This window comes from Oryza brachyantha, chromosome 11 (assembly GCF_000231095.2).
Source record: "Oryza brachyantha chromosome 11, ObraRS2, whole genome shotgun sequence".
Lineage (NCBI taxonomy): Eukaryota > Viridiplantae > Streptophyta > Magnoliopsida > Poales > Poaceae > Oryza > Oryza brachyantha.
The window spans coordinates 1310077-1330975 of record NC_023173.2 but is presented as its reverse complement, the minus strand read 5'-3'; the positions used below and the strand labels follow the sequence as shown (position 1 = coordinate 1330975).

Sequence of the window (20899 nt, the reverse complement as noted above, 5' to 3'; positions counted from 1 at the left end):
TTTTAACGTTGGGTTTATACCAACGAATGCTCTGTTTTAGACGTAGACATATATAACAATTAAAAGGACAGACAAATCATATACTCTTAGGCATGTTTACTGCTCCATTTATCTAAAATAACTTTATTTTTCATCAATGATCAATGGTAATTATACTAATACAAGTAAAAAAAGACTCCGGTATCAAATCACAATATAAATATACTTTGCTTTTATCTATTTCTAATATATTTGTTCCTTATTTCCACAAACTTCAATGCATTAATTGTTCAAAGATAAATTTATTTTGTTATGATGTTAGTATTATATTTGTATTATTTCTCGATCAAGATGAAATATTTTTAATTTTATGACAACTATTTAATGACATAAATAATAAAATTAATTACTATAAAATTAAAATCTAAATGTGAGATGATTAACTTATATACTAAAATTTACAAAATTATATAATACATATATATTTTGTTTAGCTTTTCGGAAAACAGAAAAATTGAGAACGAGAGGAAATCATGTTTTCCTTTGAAGCGTTAAACCCTAGTTAGCCCCCTCTTCCCCTTCCCCGGAGCCGCCTCCTCCCCTCCCCTCCTCTCAACCTCCCACGATTCGCTTCCCACCCAGTAATGGCGATGGATTTTGACGAACCCTTCGACGCCGACAAGGGCGAGGCGGCGCTGCGGCGGCTGCGCGACGCCGACCCGGCTCTCTACCTCTCCCCGTCCGCGGACCTCGCCGCCGCCGCCCGGGAGGCCTCGAAGCACCTCTACGCCTCGCTCGTGCCCTTCTCCCCCGCGCAGCCGCCTCCGCTCTCCGAACTCCTCGCGGGCCCCGCCTTCGACGCTGAGCAGATTTGGTCCCAGATTGAGCTGCTCTCCCGCCCCCTTGTTCCCCACCTGCGCCGCCAGCTCCGCCGCCTCGAGCATCAACCTCCGTCTCAGGCGCCTCCTCGTCCGGAATCGAAGTCCATTGATGCCGAAGAGGAGTCGTCAGAGGAGGAGGAGGAGGAGGAGGAGGGGGAGGATGGAGAAGGTGGCGAATTGGAGTTGGACGACGTAGATCATGAAGATGAATCGGGTGAGGAGGAAGAGGAAGATGTAAAGGAAGAACATGAGGGTAAAGCAAAGCATGGGGTGGAAGACAAGTTCTTCAGTATAAAGGAGATGAAGGAGTTCGTGGAGAAGGGGGAGGAGGAGGAATACGGTGGGGGTGCCAAGCAAGGGAAGAAGAAGAAAAGAATGAACTGGATGGAAGAGGAGAGTGATGAGGATGAGGAGGACGAGCAGGATCTCGATGAGGATGAGGATGACGGGGATGAAGAAGAAGATGATGAACGCTTGGATGTAAGCATTTTTTAATTGCATCCCTTGTTAAATTATTGAAGATTTATAAAATAGAACCGCAAGTATATAAGAATACAGCCTAGAATTTCTGTAGACGCAAGAGAGAAACGGTTTATGGCTCAGGAAATTTAGCACATGACATAAGTTTTATGATATTGCTGCTTGAACTTTAGGTATAGTTTTATCCAAGATGCACGTTTGTTAAACGGTGTTCTTATGTATCATTTTTTTATTAATCTAGCTGGAAGACTTCGATGATGACGAAGAAGAAGAGGGTGCAGTTGGAGATATAATGTAAGCCTTTATGCTAATTTCAGAGAATGCTTATATAACGACTGAAAAAATGCAGCACATTTTTGGTATCCACACAGTGTTTTTATCTTTAGGCAGTCTGATGCTTATAACAGGCTATCCGATAGCTTTAAACTACATTTTAGTTGCTTTTCTGAAGATTTTATGGTATTTTTAGATAGAGAAATGTTAGTCATTTATAAATTCTAATTGCAGAATCACTTGAATACTTCTTCACAGTTCACAGGATTTTCCTATATCATCATTTTCATGTTCGACACATGATTGGGGTATTGGACTTATTAGGTTTCTTTTCATGATAATATATTAGATATAAGGCTGGTTTTTTATGAGATCAATAGCCAGAAAAGGGCATAAAAGGGCAAATGGATTAGGAAAACAATGGGCTCCAAATAATTGAATGGGAATAGAATCAATTAAATTCAAAAATATAACAAATAAACATATTTCTTTAGCATACAAACTGCTAAAAAAATGATGATATCAAAAGAAACTGAGCCTGATAAAAACAGATTAAATCATAGAAGAAGCTTGTTGAACATTAGAATATCTATGCATTACCACCTGTATGGCCAAATAGAATGGAAAAAAAAAGCCATGTAGTAGCTGATAGGATCATATCAAATAAACTGATCTACAAAAAAAAAATTATGTGTGATGTACAAAAAGATTAGAGACATGATACCATGGAAAAAACATAGCATTTTAGCATATAGCATAGCAGTTGGTATATTTTGAAACATTTTTACCACTGCAAATGTCCCTATAAGCAAAAGTGGGTCTGATTAGATAGTTGCAAGGTCTCATCATGCACAGTAAGTGCATTATATCATTATTTCCTACCTTTCCTGTATTTGTCCAGCGAAGCCTTTACAGGCTTCCATAGGCTATGAACTGAGCAAAGCATAACCATTTTGCCCAGCTTTTGTTTGTATTTAATATTTGTGCATTTATAATGTCACACTTTTACCAGCAAAGGTGTTTTTTTCCAGGTATAAGCATTTCTTTGAGGAAGGAAGTGACCAAAAAGTAAAGAAGAAGGGTGGTTCCAAGAAAGTTCAATTCCAGGATGAACCACATGAAAAACTGGAAGTTGATGACAAAAATGATGTTGGAATTGTTAGTCCAGTATTAAATTTTCTCACTTCAATATAACAAGTGAGGCACATATACTTGTTTATCAACATGTTCTTCCAATTCTGCAGGATGAACAGGCATTATCAACTCACGAGAAGGCATGCCTGAAGATGCGTGCTAAAATAGAGGACATCGAGAAAGCTAATCTTGAACCTAGTACATGGACCATGCAGGGAGAGGTAATAGATAATATGCTTATTCATTCATTAGTTTCTAAATAAGACATATCTGTAACTTAGAAATCATTTTGGCATTAACCATCAATTTATTGTAATGAAACCACTTGAATTCCTGAAGGTTAATGCTTCCAGCAGACCCAAAAACAGTGCTCTGGAAGTGGACCTTGATTTTGAGCACAATGTAAGACCTGCCCCAGTAATCACCGAGGAAGTCACTGCTTCTCTTGAAGAGATGATAAAGAAAAGAATCATAGAGGTACACGTGTTGTTTGACTTGTTTACTTTTTGGACATGGTGTAATGGGCGTGTTTTCAACTTGGTTAATATTTGAATCCTGTGGCATCTATTTTTGTATGTGTGGCCTTGTGATACTAATACTGAGGGAGCATTGCTTGTTGGTTCCTTGTAGGGTCATTTTGATGATGTTGAAAAGCCTCCTCCCTTGCCATCTAAAGCCCCCAAAGAACACAAGGAGCTGGTATTGTCTTACCCTTGTCCAATAACAAAACTCATTGATTATAACAATAGCTAATTTTGTGATTGATGTCTTTTATCAATATTATTTCAACAGGATGAAAGTAAGAGCAAGAAGGGTCTTGCTGAACTATATGAGGTTTGCACTATTAGAATACAACCACTATTTTTTTGTATTCAAAGAGCTTGCTACTTAAGATTGATTTAATTATAATTTATTGAGGGTTGGTGTTTGTGTCCGTGTTTGCCCAGGATGATTATGCGCAAAAGGCTGGGCTTGCAGCTGCACCACTTTCTATTTCGGATGAACTGAAGAAAGAGGTGAGTAACTGGTTGCTTTCTATTACAGTATGGCTATTAGTTTTCACGGGACTAAAGGCCCGTGTTATTTCTATTGTTAAGAGTGCAATTTTTCTAGTCTTGTTTAATTGTTGTGTGATTATGTGATATTTGTTGAGTTAAAATCAATTGTATGCTGGGAAAACCGGCAATTTACATGTCACAGAGGAAAGCTTGCATTCTTCTCAGCGGATGCCTGTCACTGCTATTATGACCTTTCAAACAAAAAACTTCTTATATCCTACCTATACTTTGATTGCTACAGTGTCACTACTTTATTCAATGTTTTCCTTTCTGTCTAGTAATGCTTGCAAGGTGCTAGCAATAGGGATGGCAATTTCCCCACTAGGGCCGGGGACCCGCCCTTACAGGGATCGGGGCGGGGGAGCGGGGAAGGCCTCGGAAAGTTCCGTGAATGGGGATTGAAATTCACCCGTGGGTCCCCACGGGCCCTGAAACATGTGCAACCCCTCTGACCCAATGGCCCAGTTGATAGAACATTGATATATAAACCTAACCCTCCTCTCAATCCATGTATAACTTGAGAGTTATGATTATATTTTGGCATATTGTGTTGTGCTGATTGGAGGGATTATTGACTCCATTTTGGGCAGCGGGGCCCGGTCGGGTTCGGGGAACCGTCGGGGTTGGGAATGGGGAACGAAACTCCTCCGCTTTCTGTTCTGGGGCCAGGCTGTTCTTGTGCAACCTGGCCCGACCAGACCCGCCCCATTTCCAAGCCTAGATAGCAATATCTTGGGAAAAGATCTTCTCAAGGTGATTGATAATGGTTTTTGCCTCATGGATATGCAATTGATTAAAATTCCTTTTTTGGTGGTAGTAGCAGACTTCATTTCTTTTTGGATGAATCAAGAACTGAGTTACTTCTGGTCACAATGTTCATTTACTTACTATGTAGCAATAAGGATGCGAACTGGCTTTACTTAGTTATTTTTAAATTGTATTTTTCTGCAGTACCATTGTCAACTTGATCCTTTGTGCATTTTTCCTTGTGATGATATTGCAGGCTTGCTGCATTATTTTTCATATTAACAAAGTGATACTTCGTTGCACTGACCTAAATCTTGTTTCCACTTAGGCAAATACTTTATTTAAGAGAATATGCTTGAAGTTGGATGCACTATCGCATTTCCATTTTGCTCCAAAGCCGGTATGAAACAATGACAAGATTCTTTTACCTACATCTGCAGTTTCTTTTAGTGAATCTAACTTAAAAGGTAAATGTTCACTTTTCAGGTGATTGAGGACATGTCAATACAAGCAAATGTACCTGCTCTAGCAATGGAGGAGGTAATAAAATCTTTCATTTCTCCATGCTGTTGTACAGTTGAGCATTCCATGACATGATTTTCCTTACTCCTTTTGTTTCTTTTGAAGATTGCACCTGTAGCTGTTTCAGATGCTGCAATGCTTGCTCCTGAAGAAATATTTGAAGGAAAAGGTGATGTTAAAGAAGATGCAGAACTTACACAGGCTGAGCGCAAAAGAAGAAGAGCTAACAAGAAAAGGAGATACGCGGGTAATTTTCCTTATAAATCCCTTTCAGCTTTTAGTAAAACCTTCAGATAGAACATGGACAATGCTCCAACTACCTCACTCAAATAGGTCATGGTTCATTCAAAACATGGAAATATATTTGAGTACTGCAATTTCATTCAGTTACCAAGATTTGCAACCGCAGAATTGGATGTCCTGAGAACAGAGTTTTTTTTTTTTTTCTCTTTTACCATACAGAATCGCATAAGAGAGGCCAGCTAAGGTGCAGAAAGATTAACTGTTGAGCATCCCCTATTGTCTGGCCAAGGATGCCTTCAGGCCATGTTTATCACTGTGGAACAATTGCATATTTTTGTCCTGCGGTTAATGGTGCGTAGCTAGTGGCAGTGGCAGCTTGATGCAAAATGCGTTCCATGCTACACATCACGGGAGTAATTTGTGCTACTCGTAGCAATAGCAACGCAGCATTGGAAGATTTGCTGGAGGAGAAGCAGGGTTGGGTTTCAAGGCGTATGATCACAGAGGATCTGGACTCTTGAATGCACGACAGGCAGACAGCTGCGCCAGGTCAAATACCCTGACGTATCTCAACTCCCCGCCTCACAAGAAAAAGCGAGCGAACGTACTACTAGGGGTGTGGGATGGGTAATACTAGAAAACTTCCCACATTACACTAGTAGTACTAACATATTTATATTTTTTTATTAGTATTCTTTTTCTCTAGAAATACGAGTATATTAGCACTAGTAGTTTTTTTTTCAAAAAAGGTATGTTTTGTTTCCAAGAACAAGTTTACATGACGAAGGTGGAATGCTATGCATCTATTGGCCGCTTTCCTGTGATGGGGCTAAGGTAACTTACTCTGGCACGGAAAACGTATTATAGATTAGTACATGATTAATTAATTGTTAATTATTAAAAAATAAAATAGATTAATATGATTTTTTTAAATAACTTTTTTATAGAAAATTTTTATAAAAAAATACATCGTTTAACAGTTTGGGAAGTGTGCCCGCGGAAAATAAGGGTGATAAGTTTACTTAGAGGGGGCAGTATTATCATCTTAACTCTTGCAGGACAAAGGAACTGGTATATTAGAGGTGGCATTACCAGCAAAATAAGTCTGATAATTATAAGCTTTGAGTTTCAGACTTTAGATTTTGGAACTAGTTTTGGGAAACTAATGGCGAGAAGAAAGCCTTGGAAGTACTGGTACATGTACCAGTAACAGCTAGCAGTAGAGATGCTTTTTACTGAGGTCAAACTGGACCTGAGAACCATGTTCCTGAGATGCGTATGGTGTACTGCTGCTTGCCTATGGCGTCATGCACGTTGCACACTACTACTACACGGTAGTACTGTCCTCCTCATCCTCTAGTGAGAACGTACGTGTCCTACTGCATGTTGCAATGGTACTTGTAGCAGCATTTCTGTTCATACCCCTGACCGCATACGGATACATAGGAAAGGCAGCATGGACTGAAGAGCGAGCATGTAACAGCATCAGCACGCAATGCAGTGAAGGTGCAATGAAGACTGAAGAGCGAGCATGCAACAGCATCTTGAGAATTATTATCTCATCTGTCATACTTCATCTGTCATACTTAAATTTAATAATTTTACATAAAAAATATTCTTCAAAAGAGTGGCTATTTGACTTGCCATGCCATTTGAATGGCTAAACTTAAGTTCTCAATGGCTAAATCTAGCAACTCATTCCCTCACTAGCACAATTGCTATACGTGGGTCCCACGTGGTTGAGACCCTCTTGTCATCCTTCTCTTGTCAGGATTTAAAGAGTGGGATGGATAGTATCTTGAAGATACTCTATAAATTGGAGTGTCAAAACTAAAATAAATGACTAAATTTTAATTCGGAGAGTCAAAATTTAGCCATTCTCTTATGCTCTACCAGCAAGCACGTAACCAAATAACCAAATGAGCTGCAAGTGAACAAGCACAAACTATGCACCTGTACGTGATGCTGTGCAGTGCACACGCTCTAGCTGCATGAGTGTATGGGCTGGGGTGGTAGTTGCTGCTCTAGCTAACGTGTGACACTGGTAGTAGTAACTAGTACTCTCTTCTTTCTCAGTTTTTTATTTAAAGTTGATGACTTTTGAAGCTAGTTTCATTATTCGTGTTTTTCAAAAATTTTATACAAATATACAAAATAATAAGTCATATTTAAAGTATTGTTAATAATAAATTAAATTATAACAAAATAACTAATGATTATATAATTTTTTAATAAGAAAAATGATTAAACGTAGACCTAAAAATTAATGACATCAAATAAAAAGGTAGAGTACTATTTCAAAATATAAATATTTTTAAGTTGTTTAGAATAGACTAAGTAAATTTCCAATTATTTTCATTTAATCACTTCAATGGCCAGTTTTTCAATTTTCATTTGACTAGATTCATTTTCTAAGCATGAATCATTAGAATGATTGAAATGATAAGAATTAGTGTATAAATGCTTTTATTATGGCACAGATTTTGAATTAGGGAGATGTGGCTTGGTCGGTTGGGTAGCATAGTCGTCGTGCACGTAATTCACTTGGGTTAGATTCTAACCGATCACAAAAATTCAGGTTTTTGACTAATGGCTGTGTATATCTAGTGGATGCAGAGAGAGGATCTTATCCCATTTCATAAAAAAAATAAATCACAGAAATGTATAATGCTCTATATTTCATAAGGGAGAAAAAGTACTCTAAGTATAGAAGTACAATTGTACATCTACACAATCTTACATGAACAAGAGGAGTTATCGTTTTGTTTTTTCAGAAAAAACAAACAATATATTTGTGAACAATTATAATTTATAAATAAAAACTTTAAATATGTGTTATTAGTGATTAAAAACAAACATTAAAATAAATTAATAATAATAAAAAATATTTTTAAATTTAAGGTTAAAAATTTGAAATTTTGTTAGCGGCAGATGAGAAACGATTTTTTTAAATTTTTAATTTTATTTATTAATTATTTTTCAAATTTAATTTTGCATTTCAAAAATTCACAGAACTAACCTCCTGCCGCCCTCTATGAGGGCGGAATACTGACGTGGCAAACGGCCACCTGGCTAGGAGGGACAGCCGGCAACGGCACATCTAACCTTTTTACATTTAGACCCTTTCCGCCCTCTATAAGGGCGGCATGGGGCGGCAAGGGGGTAAATGCAAAATTACTATGGTGCCGCGGGAACTTTTTGCAATTAAATCACGTTTTTGATCCATATATGTATAACATATGTATTTATTTGATCCTAAGCGCTCTTTTGTCTTAGTGGTCATCATCTCCTTCTTCTATATAGAAAACCAGAGATCAAATCCCCACTGAAGCACGTGAAAAATTTCTGGGACACACATGGACATTTTGCATTTAGCCCCTTTCCGCTCTTACACAGGACAGAAAGGGGCTAAATGCAAAATTGTCCAGCGTGCCGTTGACGGCCGTCCCTCTGAGCCGGGTGGCCGTTTGCCACGTCGGTATTCCGCCCTCCTCGAGAGTGGCAGGAGGTTAGTTATGTGAATATTTGAAACGCAAAATTAAATTTGTAAAATATTTAATAAATAAAATTAAAAATTTAAAAAATTCTATGAGAAACCATGCGCTCTGGGAAACAGTGTTGAGGTGTACTGGTGGTGTAGGACGGTATGGTACGAATGCGGCAGCAAACCCACAGCGTGGCACAGGCAGAGGTGTAAGTTCAATAGTATAGCTGACTACTGTTTTCCATTTATATATAGTTAATCTAATAGTTAATTTATATAATAGTATCTACTACCCTATCTTGAAATAAGATTATTTTTCGTTTTTCCGTATCCAACGTTTGACCATTCGTCTTATTTGAAAAAAAATTGTGATTAATATTTTTATTCTTACTAGATGATGAAATATGAATAGTACTTTATGTGTGACTAATTTTTTTAAGTTTTTATATAAATTTTTTAAATAAGACGAATGGTCAAACGTTAGAGACGAAAAAACGAAAAATGATCTTATTTCGTGACGGAGATAGTAGAAAACATAAGTACATGGTCCCACATATCATACACACATACTGTGTCTTAGATTTCGTATGCAGCTGACTATAAATTAGTATAAATTAGTAGCTCACCTCTCTTCTCTCTCCACTCTTATCTTTTTAAAATATGGTTATAGCTTATAGTGGCTGTTTGGATCCAGAGACTTTTTTATAGTCCCCTGTCATATTGGATGTATCGGATGTTTGAATGTTAATTAGGAGTATTAAATGTAGACGGATAACAAACTAATTGCATAAATAAAGGCTATTTTGTTAGGCAAATTTTTTAAGTCTAATTAATCCACGATTAGTAAATGTTTACTATAGCATCATATCCACTAATTATAGATTAATTAGGTTTAATAGATTTGTCTCGCGAAATAGTCCACAATATGAAATAGGTTTTAATAATAATTATTTAAACATTCGATGTGCGGAGGATTTGAAAAAAAAAAATCTTACGAGCTCCAAATACCCCCATAGCATTCGATGTGCAGAGGGCTGAAAAAAAATCTTAGGAGCTCCAAATACCCCCATAGCCTGCTATTGTACTGCTCACATGCAGCAAGGACACTGCATAAAAGCTTCGATCTTTATAGGATTCTCAACACATGATGAGTCGCAGCTCTACTGGTAGTAGCTAGGGACAACTTCTTCTTCATCCTCAGCGAGAGGGAGGTCGCGGCTCCCAATGCATGGGCATGCTCCCCCGGCCCCGTCTTTCTTGTCCGCCATTACGCCAACCGGCCGCACTTTTACTCAATCGTACGGCGTACCACCATCACCTGACAGACACACCCCGGTACGCCTCTCCCTTCTCCTTTCTTTTCTTTTCTACCGTCGATATAAAAATATCTCATTAATTTAAAGTCCTATTACTAATAAAAAAATATTTTAGCACCAGTAATTATTCTGATAAAATAAATATATTCGATCCATTAAATTACAGGAAATAATCGATCTAGAATAGATAAACATTGTAGAACACTGTTCATGAGTGATGGTACGTGCTAATGTTTGTCTTTTTTTCCCACACTTCTCGTAGTACTATTGAATAGTTTGTATTTTGTTAAAATGTTTATACGAAAGCTATTTAGAAAAACCAGATGAATCTATTTCAAGTTTATAAAATTTTTGGAGCTTTTTTTTCATCCTCTTGGTACCGGTACTATAAAGAGTTACTAAATTTTACATAAAAAAGAGTGGTACCTCTCGGTATCTTCTCAAGGATGGTAAAATTGTTCTAATATTTTAATACTTAATTATTATAGGTTAATGGTATATCTCGTTTCATGTGTGCCAGTTAATACTCCATCCGTCTTAAAATAAGGTTATTTTTTAAGTTTTTGACACTATCTTTAACTCTTTATCTTATTTAATTTTTTTATGATTAATAATTTTATTAGATAATAAAACGTAAAAATACTTTAAAATAACTAATTTTTTATTAGGGGTGTTTAGTTGGGAAAATAAAAATTTTTAGGTGTCACATTAAACATTTGATCGGATGTCAGAAGCGGTTTTTGGATACGAATGAAAAAATAAATTTCACGGCTCACCTAGAAACCACGTGAGAGTCTAATTAATCCGTCATTACCGCATGTGAGTTGCTATAATACTTATGACTAATTATAAACTAATGAGACTTAAAAGATTTGTCTTACGATTTTTTATATAACTGCGTCTACATATTTGACGTAATATGATGTTTTTGATAGAAAATTTTTAGAACCAAAAAAGAGGGCCTACATCTCTCCCCCGTGCCTGTGCGCTCTCCGTTGCATTGCTACTCTACTCCCTACTCCCACCATGCCTGCTGCTGCGACTTTGCTGCTGAGCTGAGCTGGTGCTGCTTTTGCCCAAAAGCTGCGGCCCCTGCATTGCCTCTCCCCTGACCATCTTGCCTCATCTGTGTCTCCCCCTCCCTCCCCTTTTCTCTTGCTCGTCTTGGCTTTGCTCCATTGCACTGCAGGTGCAGCTCTCCTCCTCATTCTTGGCAGGCGGCAGCAACAAGAAGAAGAGCTGAAGAGGAGAGGAGAGGAGCGGCCATGATCACGGTGCTGGACCTCTACCACGTGCTGACGGCGGTGGTGCCGCTGTACGTGGCCATGACGCTCGCCTACGCCTCCGTCCGCTGGTGGCGCATCTTCTCCCCGGACCAGTGCTCCGGCATCAACCGCTTCGTCGCGCTCTTCGCCGTCCCGCTCCTCTCCTTCCACTTCATCTCCACCAACAACCCCTTCGCCATGAACCTCCGCTTCCTCGCCGCCGATTCGCTCCAGAAGCTCATCGTCCTCGCCCTCCTCGCGCTCTGGTGCCGCCTCTCCTGCCGCGGCTCGCTCGACTGGCTCATCACCCTCTTCTCCCTCTCCACGCTCCCCAACACCCTCGTCATGGGCATCCCGCTGCTCAGGGGCATGTACGGCGCCGACTCCGGCAGCCTCATGGTGCAGATCGTCGTGCTCCAGTGCATCATCTGGTACACGCTCATGCTCTTCCTCTTCGAGTACCGCGGCGCCCGCCTCCTCGTCATGGAGCAGTTCCCCGACACCGCCGCCTCCATCGTCTCCTTCCGGGTGGATTCCGACGTCGTCTCGCTCGCCGGCGGCGCAGGCGGCGCGGCCGAGCTGCAGGCGGAGGTCGGCGAGGACGGCCGGATGCGGGTCACCGTGCGCAAGTCCACGAGCTCCCGCTCCGAGGCGGCGTGCTCGCACTCCCACTCCCACTCGCAGAACATGCAGCCGCGCGTCTCCAACCTCTCCGGCGTCGAGATATACTCGCTGCAGTCGTCGCGGAACCCGACGCCGCGGGGCTCCAGCTTCAACCACGCCGAGTTCTTCAACATCGTCGGCAACGGCGGCGGTGGCGCCAAGCAGGGGGACGAGGAGAAGGGCGGCCACTCGCCGCAGCCGGTGGTGGGGAAGAGGAAGGACCTGCACATGTTCGTGTGGAGCTCCAGCGCCTCACCAGTGTCGGAGCGCGCCGCCGCCGCCGCAGCTGGCGCAGTGCACGTCTTCGGCAGCGCCGGCGCCGACCACGGCGCCGCCAAAGGTAGCACCTTTTTTATCATCTTTCCATGCACTTTGACTTGACTTTTTGTTTGGCCGCGTGTATTACACTGTTGTTTGCATCTGCCCAATTAATCACACTTATCTTGTGCTTTGGACCATCCGATCAGAAGAATCAACGGTCCAGATCACTTTTATGGCTTTGTGAAGAACTTAATTGACTACTGTCGAAGTGTTTAAATTCGTTTTTAGTACTGCACTACATTTTGTGATCTTAAAAGTAGCATGCTTAGATTGATGCATATGCAAAGCTGGATTGTTATTTGCAAATTTTGTGCTATTACTTGACATGATTTGACAAAAAAATTCTTATTTTTGATGTTTGCATTGTACAGGAGCTCAGGCTTACGACGAGTACAGCTTCGGGAACAAGAACGAGAAGGACGGGCACGGGCCGACGCTGTCCAAGCTGGGTTCCAACTCGACGGCGCAGCTCCGGCCGAAGGACGACGGCGAGGAGAGGCCAGCCGCGCTGCCGCCGGCGAGCGTGATGACCAGGCTCATCCTGATCATGGTCTGGAGGAAGCTGATCAGGAACCCCAACACTTACTCCAGCCTCCTTGGTATCATCTGGTCCCTCGTCTCCTACAGGTCAACGAAACAAAATTTTGTTCAGTTTCACATTGCCACAATGCCATGTTCATCACTAGTCATCTCTGTTTGCTGCATGTTTGTTAATCTCGTGAACAATTCGATGCAATTTAGGTGGGGGATTGAGATGCCAGCCATCATCGCGCGGTCGATTTCGATCCTGTCAGATGCAGGGCTTGGAATGGCCATGTTCAGCCTAGGTTTGTACATCTCGAAGACTACATGCCACCATTGTTGTAATCTTACATATGGTTCCATCTCTAACTGCAAAAGCTGAATGCTATCTTGGTTTGCAGGCTTGTTCATGGCATTGCAGCCACGGATCATTGCTTGTGGGAACTCCGTTGCTTCATTTGCCATGGCCGTCAGGTTCCTCATGGGTCCAGCCGTCATGGCTGCCGTCTCCATTGCCGTTGGGCTTCGCGGGGTGCTTCTGCACATCGCCATTGTTCAGGTAGGCTGCAATTCAGGCCTCTGCATCTCGAAGTGCATTGCTTAACTGAAGAGGAATCTATGAAAGTTAACCATTGTTAGTGAATTTTCAGGCTGCTCTTCCTCAAGGAATCGTGCCCTTCGTGTTCGCCAAGGAGTACAACGTTCATCCTGACATTCTCAGCACAGCGTATGATCTCTCAGCATTCTTTATTTTTCCAGTGTTGGAGAATCTCTAGCCCCCATTCTTGGGGGTTTATTATACCCAGGAATCTCTCGCCCTGTTTCCCGGATCCCTATTCCGTTGTACCACAAGTAATTCATAATCACAAACACCATGCACTATTTTTTTCTGAAGAGGGGCGCATCTTGCAACTTTTGATGATTCCTAATCATATTGATTTGGACTAAAACAGCCATCGCAATCATGATTTATGTAGTAGTACGAGTATGTACTACTATCATTCAGAAAGGGAAGTTCATATGAACTACTTCTTCCGCAGTATCAAAATAAGTTCATTTTTTAGATTTTGAATAAAATATTTTACTATTTGTCTTATTTAATTTTTTTGTGATTAATTTTTTTATTAATATTAGATGACAAAACATGAATAGTACTTTATACGTGACTATTTTTTAAGTTTTTTTTAATATTTTTTTAAATAAGACGGATGATTAACACTCTGGACAGAGACAAAAAAAATATGAAGTTTTTTTTGATGGAGGTAGTAGTTTAATAGAAGAGCCAGCGACTAAGGCTGCATTTAGTTAGCAAAAATTTTAGGAAAGATGTTACATCGACGCCTACGGTCACACATTTAAAATATTAAACGTAGTCTAATTACAAAACAAATTTTAGATTTCGCCTGGAAACCGCGAGACGAATTTTTTGAGTCTAATTAATTCGTCATTAGCACATGTTGGTTACTGTAGCACTTATGGCTAATCATGTACTAATTAGGCTTAAAAGATTCGTCTCACATTTTCTCCATAACTGTATAATTAGTTTTAATGTTCATATATATTTAATGTTTTATTTAGGTGTCCAAAAATTCGATGTGATGTTTTTGGAACTAGACAGGGCCCTAACTATAAGTCCATATTAAAGTTAACATGTATCATAGATTAACTACAAGATTGACTCTAATATTTTCTCATGTATCTTTTTGTCACTCGTGTATTTGCCTTGGAGCTCCGTAAAGCTAGCTTTTGTACTAGAACTCACCCTCTTTATTTTTCACTTTTATCTCACCTCCTTATAATGCGTTTGCATCTAACCATGATTCTATGTAATGATATTTCATCTGACATGGCCATGAACTCTTGCCTTGCAGTGTGATATTCGGGATGCTGATTGCCCTCCCCATCACCCTGGTCTACTACATACTGCTGGGGCTCTAAACTGTGCAAGAACTTGATGTTACTGACACTTGTTTAGGATTTGTGGCTCTGTTTCAATTGCTCTTTTTACTTGGATGGTAGGTCAGCTTAGTGATACTAGCTAAGTAGCAAGATAACGTAGGAGATAACTTTTGGGTTTAAGTGACGACCAAGATTTCAGATTGAAGGTTAGGAACAAAACAGCAAATTAGTGCTAACAAGCATCTACTGCTTGTAATTTGTAAGACATTGATAAGGTCTATTTGAGATTATTGACAATGCAAGACATTAATGGCAATGCTTACTCAAGGAGCTAGTACCACTTTAAAGGTATTTTACTATTATTTGATGATAGATTAGCTATGGATTTTCTTTTTGGAATGGCTCCAGTATACCCACTAGGCCACTACCCAGTTTCCTGAAGAAAGATGAAATCTTTTGCCATTTTCAAGCTTCACATGAAGAACATTGGGTGGGAATAGAGCTGCACATTGACATGTGAGGCCCACATATCAGTGGCTAGTGCTCCATTGGTTGAGCATTTTGAGCATCTTTTTCTTCTCCCAAATAACAAAAAGTTTGGCCCCAAAATCAAAAGGCTAATGGCCTGTTTGCTGGGAACAACAGTACTGGAAATGATTTTGTTGGGAGTCAGAGTAAAGTGTTGGCTTTAGGCATGCGCACTTGAAGCAGCTAATGATACTCTTTCTCGTCAGTGTGTGACCGACTTTGACAACGGGATGTCAGATGTCTGAAGCGTACCAACAAATGGATCTCGTGAACAGGACGATCTGCTCTTCGTCACACTCCTGACTGTCCGACATTAGGACACCTTCCTGTAGTTCATTTGCATGAAGGTTGAATTGCTGAAAGGTAGAACAGCTACCAGTAACTGTTTTTTTGGTCGCTACTGAAGTATAATTTGCAAGGGTAAAATCAGAAACTTGATAAAAAAAAAGGAGAATTTGTATTGCTCCTATTGAACGCCGTTCTCCTAATGCTGGAAAGTAAAAAGGCTTTTAGGGGAGTATTTAGGGGCTGTTTAGTTCATAAATTTTTTTTTTCTAAAAACGTTACATCGAATTTTTAGACATATAAATGAAGCATTAAATATATATAAACATTAAAACTAATTATACAGTTACGTAGGAAATAGTGAGACGGATCTTTTGAGTCTAATTAGGACGTGATTAGCCATAAGTGCTACAGTAACCAAAATATGCTAATGACGGATTAATTAGACTCAAAAGATTCGTCTCACGGTTTCCAGGCGGAATCTGAAATTTGTTTTATAATTAGACTAAGTTTAATACTTCAAATGTGTGTTAAAGTTTTGATATGATGTTTTTACAAATTTTTTTTGCAAACTAAACAACCCCTTAGAGTACTATAATTTTAATTAGTGTAATTTGATAACTCTCCATGTTCGATCAAAGTTATATTATAACTTGTGGCACACAATCTTTCATATTAGGGACAATTATAAATTTACCAAGGGTTTAAATCGTTATTGTAAAATTGACCCTAGAAAATATAGATTCCTAGTACTCATATGAATATAAATATAGTGAAAATTAAAATATTTTATAAGGTGAGAAGAGAGTCGCTAGAAAAACTAAATCGAGAATGATTACGATTGTTTGAGATAAAGAGATAGTTAAAAAATAACTATATTTTACGATAAATGACGGGATATATTTTGCGACCAAGGAGTAATTCATAAAACGAAAATGGAAATCAAGTTAGAAATTCTTTTCGGAAACGCTCTTGTCTCTTCTCCGTCTTCTCCACCACCGCACTGGAACTTCAGTGAAGCTCACCACGGTCTTTCCCTAGGGTTTGCTCCACCCTTCTCTCCACGCGCGCCGTCCGATTCCACCTTCCCGGCTCCCGGGCCTCCTCCCCTCCCCTCCTGTCGCCATGCACCTCGTCCGCGAGCGCCTCTTCTTCGGCGACATGAACGACGCCATCGCCGCGCTCACCACCACCGCCTCCGCGCAGGACACCGGCGGCTTCAGCTTCACCCATGTCCTCTCCGTCGTCAGCTCCGCCTCCATCTCCTTCATCACCGACTGCCGCCCGGGCCTCTCCATCCCCACCGAGGAGGTCCGCCGCGTGGTCGCCGGCGAGGAGGGCGCGCCGCCGGTCTCCGCCGTGCCGCCCGGCCGGCTGATGCGGGTGGTGGAGTGCGCTGGGGTCGGGCTGCGGGTTACGCGGATGGCTGTGCCACTGCGGGATACCGAGGAGGAGAACCTGCTCGATCACCTCGAGCCCTGTCTTGATTTCATCGATGGCGGCAGGAAGGAGGGGAACGTCCTTGTCCATTGCTTTGCTGGGGTCTCCAGAAGGTACTGTTGCCAACACTAACATTCCGACAAACTTTTGCTTTTCTGTAAAGTTATGATCTTTAGAGCATCGACAACAGCTCATCCATCTCATCCTCCATCCTAGAAATAGAGCCACCATCCTAGAATAGCCATCCTAGAATAGGATGAAGAGTAAAAGTTGAGATTCAGCAGAACATCTATCTTATCATCTATTTTTGGATGTCATCCATATTAGGAGGGAGAAACTCTATATTTAGATGTTTTCTCTCCAATCCTCTAAATAGATATAGAGGATGCCATATATAGATGATTTGTTGGAGTACAAAGGAATACGAAGGATGAAAGTGTTTTAGATGATCATCGAAACGAAGATATGATGATCAAATTTAGATGAGCTGTTGGGGATACTCTAATTCCGACGCTCGAACTCCAAAATATAGAGTTTCCCAAATTTAGTGTAGTGGACTAATCAACAGGAACTAGCTAGCTTGATTGGATATTTCGAGTTCTGGCATGACATATATTTGCTTGCCTATTTGTTTGACATTAAGGACAGCTAGCTTCAAGAGCTTGGCAAGTAAGAAAGCTGAATGCTTGTGGAACCAAAATAATCATAAATATATGATGGAATGTGAATTTCCTTGTATCATGTTCTGTTTTGATGCATTGGTTATGACAAATATATTTAGAGGTGTATAACCTGTCACCAGCATTGCTTCTGAATTTCTTTTCTTTGCTTGCAGTGCTACTATCATCACTGCTTATCTTATGAGAACAGAAAGAAAATATCTGGAAGGTTTGAATGTTCTTATTCAACAAAACGTGTGATTTTTCATACATTACACAGTTATTACTACAGATGATCACCTGAGCCTTATTTATGTCTTCTGTTTATTGTCTTGTATCAGAAGCACTAGAATCTCTAAAGGAAGTTAATGAGTCTGTTTGCCCAAATGATGGTTTTCTTGAGCAGGTAATTGTTTATGATTTGCTTACATGCTACTGCTGAAAGCTTTCTTTTTTATTTAATTGAATGTGTTGTAACTTGCAGTTGAAACTTTTTGAAGAAATGGGCTTCAAAGTTGATACTTCAAGTCCTTTATACAAGCGATTCCGCTTAAAATTGCTAGGTTAGCCATGATCCATCTTGGATTCTTTGTTACTGTAGGACTGGTTGTGAGGTTAGTATGTTAGAGAAACTGTTAAGGTGGTGGTCAGCATTCATTTAAGTAAGGGAATGGAAACTCTTTGTTTTAATAAAGTTCAACATGACATGTCTCTGAGTAGTGGCCTATAATTCTCCATGATTATGAATGCTATTCATGCAACCCTTTTCGAAAATAAAACAATTCTGTAGTCGTACACCTCTTAATGTTTCCTACTTACTTCTTCATAATTTTTCTTGTCAAATGGAAATGTTGGGTCACCTTACTCTTTTGCCTTTCTCTTATGCATACCATCTTCTTTTGCAAACTTTTACCGGACTTTTCTGTCTTTTACATTTTTGACCTCTCACAGGACAATCCTACAAAATTGGAGAGAAAGTAGGAAACCATGTATTTGAAGATGACCCGGGTGTTCCTAAACAGCATAATTCTTCTGCTCAGAGTTTATCAAACAAGGAGAACCAACAAACAGCATACCGTTGCAAAAAGTGCAGGAGAATTGTTGCTGTGCAGGAGAATGTTGTCAGCCATACGCCTGGTGAAGGTGAATCTTGCTTTCAGTGGCACAACAAACGGAAAGGTGGCCAGTCACATAACAAGGAACAAGATTGCTCATCATTGTTTGTTGAGCCTCTGAAGTGGATGACTCCAGGTAATTCGTCACCACGATTTAGCCCTTGCAGTTACTGGCACAAATGACTGATCTCATACTGGTGAGGTTCATAGCAAACAAGTTTTGACTGACTGCTAAGAGTTTATTTGATGTATTATGAGATTCTGTTTTGATCATTTCTAATTGGTGCTTTTGTTAACGATGAATCAGTGGAAGATGGTGCTTTGGAGGGGAAGCTATCGTGCATCCACTGTGGAGCACGGCTTGGATACTTCAACTGGTCAGGAATCCAGTGCAACTGCGGCAGCTGGATTACACCAGCCTTTCAAATTTCGAAGAGCAAAGTTGATATCAGCACGACATAGATAGTTTCCAGATGCTAGCAGATTATTTCAGGACGCGTGAACTGGTGTAAATACCAATTTTCGTCAGAAATATTTAGTTAGGAACTTGAATGTGGAAATTTTCAGATCCATCGTGCACTATATAGATACAACATGAAGCAGTAGTAACAGAAACCGCCACTTGTATTGCTGCTGTTAGTAACAGAAACCATCAGTTGCAAGTGTTGGTTCTGATGATCTGAGAGCTGCCAGCAGCACGAATTGGAGTTTTTGTGCGAAATGCCTCGCAGTCTTTGATGCTGTTTTGCACACGAGTACTTCTGTTGACAAACATAGGATTCCCTCTATTTCGTATTATAAGACTCTATAGTATTCATATGTGTACTAATGAATATAGATACGTATATATTGATATATGGATAAATTTAGATAAATCTAAAAAGTCTTGTAATATATAGAACGGATCAAGAACATCTCATGGTTTTTTTTCCCGGAACAAGAAATTCAAACAGGTGCGTTTGGTTTAAGCAATGCGGCAATGATGTGAGGGGTTATAGTTTTTGTTCCCGACCCCTAAGATGGGCTTCCTTACGACGAGTGGGCTCGTGGGCCTAATGGGCCTCATCCACGCGCGTGGGCTTCGTTTTGGGCCTCATGCCAGCGGAAAGGAATACGTCCACTTTGACTCCCTCAAAAGTGGTCCGAATCTAATACATGATCCTAAGTTGTAAAACCGGATATTTCAACCCTCGAACTATTAAAACCAGTGCAATTTGACTCCCTTAACAGTTTTGAAGGGTGGTTTTGCTGACGTGGCGGTGTTGACCAAGTCTTGATCCCACGTGGCGCTTACATGGCATTAGAATTAACAAAATATCATTGGGACCCATCTGTCATTCACACACAAAAATATGTTGTGGGACCCACTAACAGGAGGGATCCACATGTCATAATCTCTATTTTTTTTTCTCCCTTCTCCCTTTCTCTCTCCCACCTTAGATTTAAAAGCGAACCATTTCAAGTGCAAAAATTGTACAGAATATAAAATTTCATGTGTTTCAAAAGGAGACGAGATGTGATGGTAGAGATCGTACTGTGACACGCAGCGTAAGACTGGCTTGTGCTTGTGCAAGCGAGCTGTTCCTTTGCCTCGCATCGATGGACACCACGCCGAAGCGGCCCATCCCACTCAGCCGCGAGAGCACGGCGACGACGAGCTTCGACACGTCGCACTCGGCGCGCACCGCCACCCTGATGCTCACCTCCCGGGACCGATGCGACGCCGACGAGCCGGCGATGGCCACGTGGATGCGTACCCTCTTCGACGACTCCTCGCCGCTGCCACCGCCGAAGGCTGCGGTCTGTTGGGGCTCGCCGGCAATGGCATGCATGGCGAGCTGCGCCTCCAGCTGCCGGTTCTTCTCCTCGAGCTCGGACACCTGCGATATCAGCTTGTCCATGTACTCGGTTGTGTTGGTGAGAACCGTCGCCTTGTCCCTCTACAGATGGTCGATTGGTTGGTCGAAGTTGCAGATCGCATTGAGAAAATAGTGTAATTAGAGATGAGTAAGCGATGCTTGATCTTGATTTCTTGTACCTTTGATCCGGGTGGGAGCAAATGCCCTGAGCGTCTGGAAGCTATTG

At 40.8% G+C, this 20899-nt stretch overlaps 3 protein-coding genes across 3 annotated transcripts; all 3 read left to right on the top strand.

The window, feature by feature from the left end:
• The first annotated feature begins 510 nt into the window (after positions 1–510).
• On the top strand, positions 511–6156 carry LOC102714133 (U3 small nucleolar ribonucleoprotein protein MPP10). The gene is made up of 12 exons (XM_006662658.3): positions 511–1340; positions 1582–1634; positions 2645–2771; positions 2858–2968; positions 3087–3224; positions 3378–3446; positions 3540–3581; positions 3695–3763; positions 4881–4952; positions 5039–5092; positions 5180–5321; positions 5537–6156. The coding sequence occupies exons 1-12, from the start codon at positions 624–626 to the stop codon at positions 5581–5583; spliced, it is 1641 nt and encodes a 546-aa protein (XP_006662721.1). The 5' UTR covers positions 511–623; the 3' UTR covers positions 5584–6156.
• A 5132-nt stretch (positions 6157–11288) lies between these two features.
• On the top strand, positions 11289–15113 carry LOC102699447 (probable auxin efflux carrier component 1b). The gene is made up of 6 exons (XM_040528956.1): positions 11289–12385; positions 12738–12993; positions 13108–13193; positions 13290–13447; positions 13539–13615; positions 14760–15113. The coding sequence occupies exons 1-6, from the start codon at positions 11383–11385 to the stop codon at positions 14824–14826; spliced, it is 1647 nt and encodes a 548-aa protein (XP_040384890.1). The 5' UTR covers positions 11289–11382; the 3' UTR covers positions 14827–15113.
• Positions 15114–16589: 1476 nt separating this feature from the next.
• LOC102713859 (dual specificity protein phosphatase 12) lies at positions 16590–19631 on the top strand. Its single transcript, XM_006662657.3, has 6 exons — positions 16590–17153; positions 17876–17928; positions 18041–18105; positions 18184–18262; positions 18651–18950; positions 19122–19631. The coding sequence occupies exons 1-6, from the start codon at positions 16726–16728 to the stop codon at positions 19274–19276; spliced, it is 1080 nt and encodes a 359-aa protein (XP_006662720.2). The 5' UTR covers positions 16590–16725; the 3' UTR covers positions 19277–19631.
• Positions 19632–20899: the final 1268 nt, after the last annotated feature.

What these genes read in the sequence shown, in the direction of transcription:
- LOC102699447 (XM_040528956.1), top strand. Translation starts at nt 11,383, where the DNA reads ATGATCACGGTGCTGGACCTCTACCACGTGCTGACGGCGGTGGTGCCG. An exon ending in CGACCACGGCGCCGCCAAAG is followed by an intron (nt 12,386 to 12,737) that starts GTAGCACCTTTT and finishes TGCATTGTACAG; the next exon opens with GAGCTCAGGCTTACGACGAG. An exon ending in CCTGACATTCTCAGCACAGC is followed by an intron (nt 13,616 to 14,759) that starts GTATGATCTCTC and finishes CTTGCCTTGCAG; the next exon opens with TGTGATATTCGGGATGCTGA.
- LOC102713859 (XM_006662657.3), top strand. Translation starts at nt 16,726, where the DNA reads ATGCACCTCGTCCGCGAGCGCCTCTTCTTCGGCGACATGAACGACGCC. An exon ending in ATTCCGCTTAAAATTGCTAG is followed by an intron (nt 18,263 to 18,650) that starts GTTAGCCATGAT and finishes GACCTCTCACAG; the next exon opens with GACAATCCTACAAAATTGGA. An exon ending in TCTGAAGTGGATGACTCCAG is followed by an intron (nt 18,951 to 19,121) that starts GTAATTCGTCAC and finishes ACGATGAATCAG; the next exon opens with TGGAAGATGGTGCTTTGGAG.
- LOC102714133 (XM_006662658.3), top strand. Translation starts at nt 624, where the DNA reads ATGGCGATGGATTTTGACGAACCCTTCGACGCCGACAAGGGCGAGGCG. An exon ending in CATGGACCATGCAGGGAGAG is followed by an intron (nt 2,969 to 3,086) that starts GTAATAGATAAT and finishes GAATTCCTGAAG; the next exon opens with GTTAATGCTTCCAGCAGACC. An exon ending in TAAAGAAAAGAATCATAGAG is followed by an intron (nt 3,225 to 3,377) that starts GTACACGTGTTG and finishes GGTTCCTTGTAG; the next exon opens with GGTCATTTTGATGATGTTGA.